This window comes from Psammomys obesus, unplaced genomic scaffold (genome assembly GCF_907164565.1).
Source record: "Psammomys obesus unplaced genomic scaffold, mPsaObe1.curated_primary_1811, whole genome shotgun sequence".
NCBI classification, from domain to species: domain Eukaryota; kingdom Metazoa; phylum Chordata; class Mammalia; order Rodentia; family Muridae; genus Psammomys; species Psammomys obesus.
The window spans coordinates 15,243,887-15,255,862 of NW_026596147.1; the positions used below are offsets into that span (position 1 = coordinate 15,243,887).

General features: G+C 39.1%; 1 protein-coding gene across 1 annotated transcript; it reads right to left on the reverse strand.

The window, feature by feature from the left end:
* Positions 1-602: 602 nt before the first annotated feature.
* Positions 603-11,527, reverse strand: Spcs3 (signal peptidase complex subunit 3). The gene is made up of 5 exons (XM_055593621.1): positions 11,255-11,527; positions 9,723-9,798; positions 7,200-7,274; positions 5,327-5,442; positions 603-3,604 (listed from the first exon to the last, which is right to left on the reverse strand). The coding sequence occupies exons 1-5, from the start codon at positions 11,395-11,397 to the stop codon at positions 3,472-3,474; spliced, it is 543 nt and encodes a 180-aa protein (XP_055449596.1). The 5' UTR covers positions 11,398-11,527; the 3' UTR covers positions 603-3,471.
* Positions 11,528-11,976: the final 449 nt, after the last annotated feature.

Below are 11,976 nucleotides of genomic sequence, written 5' to 3' on the forward strand. Positions count from 1 at the left end.
TTTTTTTTTTTTTTTTTTTTTTTTTTTTTGAGACAAGGTTTCCCTGTGTAATCTTGGCTGTCCTTCCTGGACTTACACTGTAGTCTAGCGTGGCCTCAAACTAATGGAGATCTTGCCTGCCTCTGACTCCCTAAGTGCTAGGGTTACAGGAGTGCCCTACTACATTCAGCTCACAGCCACTTTCAATTAATTGCCTTACTATAAAAACCTGGGACAAAACCATGACAGAACCTGAAGCACCACCATAGTACAACTGAGCTTGAACAGACAGAAACCAGTGAGAGAGTTAAAAGGGAGGGGGGGAGGGGCAGTGTACAGACAGAGTGTACCTACATCTGTGTCATATTAGACACAAGCACTTCATCACCAATACTTATTTGGCACCTGCCTATCAACTGCAAGACACTTACTGTGTAAGATACAAGCACAAATCTAACAGCCTGCCATTACAGGACTTACAGTCTAGTATGGGAACACACAACCTTTGGGAACATTCTGGGTTTATTGAGCCTGGCCACACACTCATTCCTCAAATCTGAAGTGCACACAACCTGGTTTCCTTTTAGTTTAGCATCTCCAAAAAAACACAGAAATCTTGGAAGTCTTTAAAACGCATACTTTTACTCAGAAAAAAAATCACCTTTATTAGAAAAATGTTGAATATTTATTATAGTTAAGAAAGTCTTTGCACATATATATTCAGCATTTTCATGGACTATTTTCCTTTGAATTTATTTTTGTAAGCAAACAACTTCTCAAATAGCATAAAAACTATGAAATAACTTTTGAAACATACATCTTTGAACCACTGGCAGTCTTGTGGGTACACAGGCTTGCTACTGAAATCTAGAGCTGCTTTTCAAATAGATGTTTGCTTACAATCAGAGGTCACAGCTACGAGGTCAAAGTATCAGAAAGCAGAATCTCCATTAACCAGTACCAGCCTCCATTAAAAGCTTTAATTCTTAAAGCACACTTCTTCACATAAATAACTGGCTAGCCAGACCACTGAAGAACTGTAAAATAATTACCAGAAAAGATATTCAAACCAAACAGTTTTCCTATTATATTCTTAACAGTTTCAGCATAAGGACACTAAATGCAATGAAAAGGTATAAAGTAGGCAGGTGAGGCTGTTTCTAGGTGAGAATGAAAGGGACATGCTGAGCACTACATTTTAAAGTTCATTTCTAACTGTAACATTTCACTAAAATTCTTGCAAATATCCTCTTTTCACAGAATTAACTGTGGGTTCAGACTAACTGACCACCTCACTTTGTTAAAATATGAAGCACCAAGTCTTTGCAGAGATCTGACAGGACTTCTCTAAAGTACTAAGACTAGAGATAGTTATCAAACATACAAACTTTGTAGGATGTAGAATTATTACAAACTAAGTCCTGCATACATGCAATAAAGTTCCTGAGAAACAGGGCTAGTGGCATGCTGGAGCAGCCATATACTGAGCTGCTCCCTTAGTCTGGAAAAGCAAAGACCTTTGTCACACTGTGCTAGCTGGGCTTTCCTTGTTTTCCTGACCAAACTCCTCAAATTGAGCTTTCCAATTAGTAATTCTAAATAATATTGGTGCTAGTTATATTAATCTGTGCTGAAGTAACAGATCCACTCATCAAAGAAGTATACTGAACTACAAAACAAACTGAGGTCTAGCTTCAATGCTACAGGCTTGTCATGGCTTCCTTAAGCAGGACACACCCAGATATTCTAAGCTTTGACACTTGCAGATTTTACACATCTATTATTTATTCAATGAATAAAGCTCAATTTGTAGGTATAAAATATACCAGAAGCTTATTTCACTATGAACTCTGTGCTAATCTTTGCATCATCTCCATGACTTCAGATGAGTAAAGTGATTTACTGCTCATGATCAGCTGAGCAGAAGAAAACATTTCACTGATTTGTACCATAGTAAAGATCATTTTATATATGAAGAAACAAAGATCCTGAAATGGTTAATGAAACTGCTAGTGCCAAACTCAGGATGGGCCTTTGACCTTTCTGTTGGTCTGAAAACCTCACTCACATAGATTTGTAAGAACTGTACCACCCCATAGAGAGCTGTTAAAATGAGTATCATTGAACAGAGATACACTTCACATGAAGTAAATAGAACAAATGCTAATTTATGCTATTGCTAGTAAACAGCCCTTTTAGGTTATTGGGGATGTACCTACAGTGTCTGTTCTTGTATTAAAGAATAGCCCATTTTCAGCTGCTATACCTCTGAGGGTACTTATCACTGCAAAAGACATATTTCTTGTCAAATATAATTATATATTCACTCAATTATAATGTATTTTATCTCTAAATTATTTTACAAACCTATGTAGTTTTAACATGGGTAAAAATGAATATTCACAAACAAAAATATCACTATGTAAGGTGGTGGCTGCTGGAAAATTACTTTCATACTTTATCATTCCTAGAAGGAATGCAAAAGTAACAAAAAAATACAATAAAATTAGATGAGTGTGATCAATGTGTACACTGAGGTATGAGAACTCCACTGCCTACTCTTTAGTAGGGTGCAAGTCAGTAAGTTTCTGGGTTTCAGTTTCTTCACCTGCAAAGAGCTAACATTTGCACAATCTGCCTCATTATGAGGACTCAAGACAACATTCAAACATGAGAGAATTTTGAAAATGGAAATGCACACCACAAATATTCTTATTATTCCAACTGTTAAAATCTGAAGCTAAGAAAACTATAACTAATTACAGAGGCATGTTCAGTGGGACAAATTCAATTCAGGAGGCAATCCATGCAAACATTTTCAACTTTCAAAGGCAAAGCTGAAAATTTACAGAGATATACAAAGGAAAATTCTGAAAAGACTAAAAGACACACATTTGGTTGGGTTGAAACTTTATAATGAGCCTGCTAGATTTTTACAGCATCAAAGAAGTCCTTAGTTTTTATTGCAGAAAGCTGCTACTCACCTAAGGAAAACAGGCATGAGAATTTCTAAAACAAGGGAAATAAAATTCTACCACTGTGCTCTTTTGTAAACCAGACTTCAAAGAACCATATTAATGTGTGCAGTAATCTGACAGACACTAAAAGATAAAAGTTCATGTCTAAGTCACAACCACTGTCAACTTGCATGAACATAAAACATATAATGCTTCTAAAGACACCTGAAACATCACCAGCCATGTATGTTCACTTTATAGGCCATAAGATATTGCAAATGAAAGAATTGTTTCAAACCTAGTTCTTCCTGCACAGTTGCCTCACTCTTTTACTACTCTTCTGGCAGCCCTTTTATTTGTTTGCAAAACTAAGCTTTAGCAGCCCCTACCTTTTACTTCAGCTATGTTTTTTTTGGTGTTTGCCTTTCTTACATCAAAACAAAAAGAAAAAAGTAACCAAAAACAAATGAATAAACAGGAAAAAGATGAGATGCAATCCATCACGTATAAAAATATTTTTCAAATTCAGAATAATTTAGTAACTCTTAGTTATTTCGTATGTATCTGGAAATGGGACAGATACATGTCCTGACCCTGTCACAAGAGGTAGAATTCCAGCGTTTGGTACAACGTTCCAGGATAACGTCAAAGTGACATTCCTGTTTCCCCTACAAAAAGAAATAACAACGGTTAGCAGACCTTATCACTCAACAAAGACTTTAAATCAAATGCATTTATAACCAGCTATTTCTAACAGACGAAACAGAACAATTTCTTCATGCCATTTGAAATACACAGACAGCGCTAGAAGACATCAGAATTACATTCACAGATAGCCTAAATGACCAACCTAAACTCACAGCTACAATTAATTATCAACAAGAACGCTTACATGAGTAGAATACAATGAAGAGAAAATGAGCCTCATGCTAGGTAGGACTCAGAAGGCAATAATCTGAAATCTAATTCTGCTTTATTAAGAAGTGAAAACTCCAGCAGATCAAAATCTATCATAATCGAAATTCTTTATTTGCAAGTCCAAAGGTGTGGTTAGTCAAATTAGCTCTTTTCCTAAAGCTTTTCTTATAAACCATAAAAGGTCAAAATGACCTGAGCTCTTGACCATTGATTATTCTGATGTCCTCTTTTTGTGGAAAGTAAAGTGAAATTTGGAAAAGAAAAGAAACTCAGAGAAGCAACACTAGAAACCTAGGTATCAGCACAAGACCCACCACACTGCTTCCTCATGCAGGCTGCCCCAACTTGAGTTTAGACCTTTACCTTAGCAGTGGCAACCTCCTACTTACAAGAAAACCTGCTTCATATACACCCAACAATAAAAGCTATTGTATGGGTTAGTTTTGTGTAAACTGAGGACCCCCTTCAGAATGTCAGGTAGACAAACTTATGGGGAGCATTTTTTGATTACTGATTGATGTGGGAGGGCTCAGCCCATTGTGGGTACTGCCATCCCTGAGCAGGTTTTCCTGAGGTGTATAAGAAAACACTCTGAGGAGCCAGGCTTGGTGGCACATGCTTTTAATCCCAGCACTCTGGGAGGCAAAAGCTGGCAGATCACTGTGAGTTCAAGACCGGCCTGGTCTACAAAGGGAGTCCAGGGCACCAAGACTACACAGAAAAACCTTATCTCAAAAAACAAAAGAAAAGAAAGGAGGGAGGAAGAGAGGGAGGGAAAGAAGGGAAGGAAGAAAAGAATGAAGGGAGGGAAGGAAGGAGAGAGGGAGGAAGGGAGGGAGGGAGAGAAAAAAAGAAAGAAAGAAAGAAAGAAAGAAAGAAAGAAAGAAAGAAAGAAAGAAAGAAAGAAAGAAAGAAAGAGAAAGCAAGATAGGAAGCTAAAAAGAGGCATTCTTCTATGATCTGTCTCTGCCTCAGTTCTTGCCTTCGATTCCCCTAAAGATGAACTGTAACCTGGTAACCAAATAAAGCCTTTCTTCTCCAGTTGATTTGCTCATGGTGTTTTTATCATCTCAACAGAAAGCAAACTATGACAGCTCTGAACTATCATTGTTACTACTGCATTTAGTATTACTAGAGAAGTGATTACTATGACAGATAACAAATTTTTATCTTTCTTCAGGCTTTCAGCTGAGTTAAAAATACACAGACACTTTTCTCCCAAATTGTTTTACTAATATTTTTAACACCTCCCCCTTCCCTATTTCTGTCACTCCTCTCTCCTTTCCTGTCTTGAAAGTTGAACCAAATTCTGTGCATGCCAGGCAAGTGTTCTGCCACTGGGCTATTAATACCCTAGGCACAATATTTTTTTCTTAAAAAAAAAAAAAAAAAAAAAAAAAAAAAAAAAAAATTTCATCTTTATCTTAGCAATCTTACTTAAAAAATGTTAAAAATGACAAGGAGTCACTCACTTGAGACCATTTCCATCGTCAAAGAAAAAATATTTTGTCTTCATATCTTTCAGGAGCAGCTTCGGATTATCACCTCTCAAAACAATCTTGTCCCAAAGGACAACTTGGTTCAAAGCCTGCAGGAATTGAAAATAATTAGATAACTCATCAGAAACATTATCACTTCAGATTCAAACACTAAATAAATAAGCAAAGAGCAGGACAACTGAATCCAACTGTATTATTTACTCACCAAAGCAATAATATAATTCCAAATTAGTGTTAACTTACTGGTTTTACTGAGGTGAAACAGAATTAAAAATTACATACACTCACCATAAAAGTAACATTGATCCTCGTAACTTTTGAATGCCTATTCAATAGTGTTTATGTACACAAGCTATTCTTACTTTGAAGAACAGCTTTTTCTATTTTTAAAATGCATTTTGATTATTTCCTTTAACCCTTTAAGGTTTCTTTCAATTTTTGTTCTTTATTTTTGGCTTAATGTTTTTATATTTATTTTTTGTTAATTATTTATTATAATTTATTCACTCTGTATCCCAGCTATAGCTTCCTCATTTTGATGATTTTTTAAAATGCAGATATCAAAACTCTTATTTTGAAAAAAAGTCTTTTCTGCTGTATTTAAAACATTTTGCTGATTTTACAGCTCCCTCACCCAAGTATGACCTATATGCTAATGAAATACCTGGCATAAAATATATCTACCAATAATGAGTACATAATGCTGTTTGACTGTTCCCCTCTAATACAGGTCAAATAAAATATAGACCCACCTTTAATTACAAATTACCTAACATCTTAGTTAGGTTTCTCCCTTGCTGTGAAAAGACATCATGACTAAGGCAATTCTTACAAGAAAAACATTTGGGGCTGGAGAAATGGCTTAGCAGTTAAGAGCATTGGCTGATCTTCCAAAGAACCCTGGTTCAATTCCTAGCACCTACATGGCAGCTCACAACTGTCTGGTCTGCAACTCAAATTCTAGTGGATCAACTCCCTCATGCAACAGCAAATGTACATGAAAAAAAATTAATTAAAAAAGAAAAACATTTAATTGGAGTGGATTAAAATTTCAGAGTTTTAGTCCATTATCATCATGGTGGAAAGCATGGCAGCTTACAGATAGACATGGTGCTAGATGAGCCCAGAATTGTACATCTTAATCTAAAGGCAGCAGAATGAGAGTTGACTCACACTAGGCTTGGGCATAGGAGACCTCAAAGCCCAATTTCCACAGTGGCACATTTCACCTAACAGGGCCACACCTCCTTCAGTAAGGCCACACTTCCTAATAGTGCCAGTCCCTATGGCCAAGCATTCAAACACTTGAATCCATGGCTCATACTTATTCAAACCACACTTACCTACACTGATGAAAACCACAGAATTGCTTTGGCAAAAACAACAAAGAATCAATGTTTTATTTGTATGTATCTAATTTGATGTATTAAGCCACTCCATACTTTTTAGTACAAGCACTACAAGAGAAGCTAAGGCAATCAAGCAATATTTTATTGTAGTAGCATGCACATCTTTCTGGACCCTATAATGCTTGAGAGCTATACGATATAGACAGTATAAACAGGCTTCTGCAGGGAAGACAGCTTTCCTCACTGTAGCCATCTCTCCATTAGTTTGACTTTTTTGTTTCTTTCTTTTTTTAAACTAAGCTATGCAAGTAAGATATTCTGAATATATAAAAATTTATATTCTTGGGCCAGTAGGAAGACTCAGTACGTCCAATCCCTGGAATCCTTAAGGTAGGAAAGAACTGACTCTCCAATAAGTAATTTTTTAAAAAAAATTATATCCATTCATAAGAAATAATGTTTACAAAGAAACTATTATAATATAATTAGATACTTACATTATTTTTTGTTGAATATTCTGCTGACAAATAAAGAAATAACTGCTTAACATTCCAATCAAATATATTCTCTAGATGTAAACAAATTAAGGACTGTAAAGATTCCAAAGCAGCACACAACTTTCAAACAGATTTTTTTTAAACATCAATAGCAACATGAACAATGAAACAAAATAAAACAAGTAGTCCAGAAATGTACCAAATCACTAATTTAAAAGAAAAACACAGGATAAATATCGTAAAATCTAGCCCATTCCAAAAGTGTGTGTTTGTGTGTTTGTGTCAGGAGAGGCTACCATCTTCCCAGCTCCTGCAAACATAACTGACTCACATATTTATTAAAAAAATATATATATATAGACATTAGACACTGAACCGTTAATTCTGTCTACTAAGTTCAAAAGAGTGAGGACTTAGTCTTTCACAGAAAACCAATCCCAGTGGGGCTTCAGAGCAGAACCAATCACTACCACTCAAAGCAGCAACATACACATGTACCCTGAGCTCAAGTAGAGCACTCCACACAAGTTAATGTGGCTACAGGTCAGTACAGATCACACTGTCTCAAGTGTGTGTGTGTGTGTGTGTGTGTGTGTGTGTAGGGGTCTTTGGTAGGAGTGAAGGCACACTAACATGGTTCCACTCATCTTGGGGAGGTGCACTCATCAGAATGAACTACAATACTACAGCACAACTGCGAAGTGAGCTAACATGAGGATCTTATTAATATTATATGTAAATTATTAATTTTATGATGTGTATCTACATATTGATAGTTACAAGCTTATAATAATCGAGTTTTAAAGTATTCCCACTACAAGTTATTGCTCAGAATTAAGAAGACATCTTCAGCAGTTCCTTACAAAACAAATGGGACAATTTCAAATATGAGGAGCACATTAAGAAAATCTGAACAAGCTGGTTGTGATGCAAACACCTTTAATCCCAGCACTCGGGGAGGGAGAGCCAGCCTGGTCTACAGAGTACAAGGTTAAGTCTACGACAGCCAAAGCTACACAGAGAAACAAAAATAAAAAAAGAAAAATCTGAACAAACTATAATTTGATTGATAATGTATAAACATAGTAGTCAACCGTGTCCTGGAATTTTCCGACCCTCCGATCTTGACCCCTCCTCCGGAATGCCGGGATTACAGGCAAGCCCCACAAGCCCTATTTATGCAGTGCTTGGGACTGAACCCAGGACTTCATGCATACTACACAAGAACCCTACCAAATGAGCTATACTCCCAGTGGCTTAATGTCATTTTCTAGAATACAAATTACTATTTTCATTTATGTCTAAACTTCTTAGCTAAGATTTTAAAAGTGGGATAAAAATTTACAAACAAATTTATCCTAAGATTTTTTTCGATAGTATCTCTATTTCCAAAAAGAGCACATTTTAAATTAATTCCTACTCTATAACTGAATGCAAAATTTTGCTTCATTAAAAACTGCAAATAGCTGCAAGGTGGTGGTGCATGCCTTTAATCCCAGCACCTGGAAGGCAGAGGCAGACAGATCTCTGTGAATTTGAGGCCAGCCTCGTCTACAGAGTGAGTTCTAGGACACCTAAGACTACAGAGAGAAACCCTATCTCAAAAAACACACTGGATGGAGAGATGGCTTAGAGGTTAAGAGTACTGGCTACTCTTCCAGAAGTCCTGAGTTCAATTCCCAGCAACCACATGGTGGTTACAACCATCCATCTATAGTGAGGTATGGTGCCTCTTCTGGTGTACAGGCATACATGTAGGCAGCAGAACATTGTATACTCAGTACATAAATAAATCTAAAAGCAAAACAAAACAAAAAACATGACTACCAAAAACAAAACAAACAAAAAACTACAAATAATTTCAGGGTGAACAGACCTATGCTTTGGTCAGCTGCTTTATATAACAGTTGCCACAACCAATACTACTACTACTAATAATAAATAATATTCTGCCAGGATTATATAACCTGTGGCCCTAAAAGAGACAAAGGTGGCCAAGTGGATGAGCTTCTGAAGACAGAAACACAAGATAAAGAAAAAATAACTCATCATCACTAATCACAGTAGACTCACTAAGATTTCTCTGGCTCTAAAGACGATAAAAGGTGACACACTTTAGCACCATCACTTTGATAAAAAGCCTTTTGAACCACTATGGATGCAATTTCTTTTTAAACATACAGGTTGTTTTCTCTCATAAAAGATGAAGGATTATTTGAGACAGAAAATGGACTATATCTAGGCAGGCTGAACTCTGGCAAGCTTTTCCTTCTTTAAACAAGATGATTTAACTTTATCTTCTCTTTCCTAGAGTCAAATTAATGTTTACATGAAGAAGTCACACAAGTACTTCCTAAGTCTCTAGTTTTCTTAAAATGTGAACAAGGAAATACCAATACTATTTTACTGATAAAAATAACAGGCTGCGGTAGTCAACAGTCACACTCACTCTTCCCCAAACTTCTACACATGCATCTAATTTCAAAAATACAGAAAAGGCAATAAAATATTTTATTGAAGGATATCTGCAGTTATATCAAATGTGATGAATCCCAGGTCACTTCTTTCTCTGGGACCAGTGAAGTCTTCTACGTTTTTTCTAGAAGTAAAGATAAAAGTTTTACTATGCCTCATGGTAACACACAAAATTTAGACAATTTAAAACAGCCAGAGATAATTGTGTCCAGAAGTAAAACAGAAATTCTACAAAGAAATAGTAAATTTGAGAAACCTTTTGTTTGGAAATAAGTAAATACTATAATTCAATACAAGAGAAGGTAGCCAGGTATTTTCATATGCCTAAGGAGAACCTCTGAGAAAACCCAAGGGAAGAGAAAAAAAAAAAAGAAAAGAAAAGAAAGAAAGAAAGAAAGAAAGAAAGAAAGAAAGAAAGAAAGAAAGAAAGAAAAGAAAAGAAAAGAAAAGAAAAAAGAAAATGCAGGTACGTTATGTAGACTGAGTGAAAGAAGGCTAAGAGTGGCCAAAGTGATGTGGAATATGGCTGTTTATGAGTGCATACCATATGTTAGAGACAGTGCCTTTTCCACAATTACCTTAAATCCATACAACAATCCTTCCACTTTCTTCACTTTTAACAAATGTTAACACCCAGAAGGGCAAGAAACTTGTTTAAGATCACCACCAATGTTTAAAATGCTTCAAGTTTGTGTAGGCCATCACAGAACTGAAAGCGATGGCAGGGCTGGCATCTAAAACCACATCTAATTAAATCACCAGCAGCACCTAACAAAAAACAGTATAGGAAAAAGTACAAATCAAAAGAAGCAGTAGTAGAGGCGGGACACTTGCTGGTGATTTTGTCAACGAGTAAACTATGCTAAAGAACCGGGCAGATGATAGAAGTCCTCACACAGAGAGCAAACATTAAAAACAGTTTTAAAGCAAGAGTGACCGAAAATGGAGGGAAATGCTATAAACAAAACGGGCAAGTCATTCTGAAGTTCTATTTTTAGTGTCCCCAAAGATGTATCCAGGTTGCTGGCTAAAGAATGACAATAAAAATGAGAGCGCTGTACCCAAAGTTTAAACCCTTCCAGCGCACCCCGCCCACAGTTCCATCCGAACTTCAGGGCAGCCAGTGCAAGAAGTGTGTCCAGGAGGCACGGCGGAACGCGTAAAGGTACTGTCAGAGAGACCCAACAGTGACCGGACAAGACACCAGAGCCCCCACCGAGCGGCCTCATCCTCCGGACCAGCAAGGCCGTGGGGACCCAGGCCGGGCTGCCCGCGGGCTGGCCGCGGAGCCCACGGTTGCTCGCCGGAGGGAAAGGCGCCAGGCGGAAGCGCGGGTGTGGGTGTGCTGTTGTGTTGCTCCCTCATTGGCCGGGGCGGGTGCGGGACGTCAGGAACGGGAAGGAAGGGGAGCGCTGACCCAGGCCACTGGGGATTTCGAGGGCGAGCCCGGGAGCCGGGCGCGGAGGGCTGGGGTCGGGAGGCCACCGCGACGTGTGTCCGCGGGACCGACCGCCGGGCCCGCGCGCACACGCCGACCCACGCAGACTCACACCACGGCGGCCCCGCCCGGCCGCACTCACAGCATGATCCGCGAGACGTGCAGCCGCACCGGGACACTCCGGTCTTTGAAAGCGGTGGTGATGAAGCAGCCGAAGGTGAGCGCCGCCATCACGCTCAGCGAGAAGGCGAACAGCGAGTTCGCGCGCGACAGCACGGTGTTCATCGCGACGGACGGTCTTCCCTCGGCAGCCCCAGCGCCCCGACTCCCGGACCCAGGCTCCGGTTCCCGCGACACACCAGTCCCTCCCTCCCGCGCACCCGGTGCTTGCGTTCCGGGAGCGCGCGCCGCCGCCCCGCCCCCTTTCCGGTCCTCTGAGCGGCGCGCGCACGCTCCCGCCCACTGGGACACACCCACAGCGCGGCCGTGCGCGCGCTGGAAGGCGGGGCTCTCGGGCAGTCCGCCAATCAGCAACGAGCACGACAGACCCGCCTCCTCCACGGATGGCTGCTTCCTTGGTTCCTCGTTTTGTAGCGGGAGCCTGTTCGCCTTCAGTTAAGCTTATAGGGACTGGGGCGCCTTTAAGCATTCTTGTGACAGTCACTTTCAGAACGCGTGGTCCTAGCTTCCCTCTATCGAAGCTGATATATTAGAACATTTTTAGAAAGATGGTAAAAATTTAGGTCCCTAACTAGCAGTCAGGAGCACCAGCATTGCAATGCTTTTGCTGTCTGCCACCACCCTTAGTCTAATTCCTGTTGCTTTGCTTTCAACAGAGAACAGAAGTTCCACTTAGGTTATGTG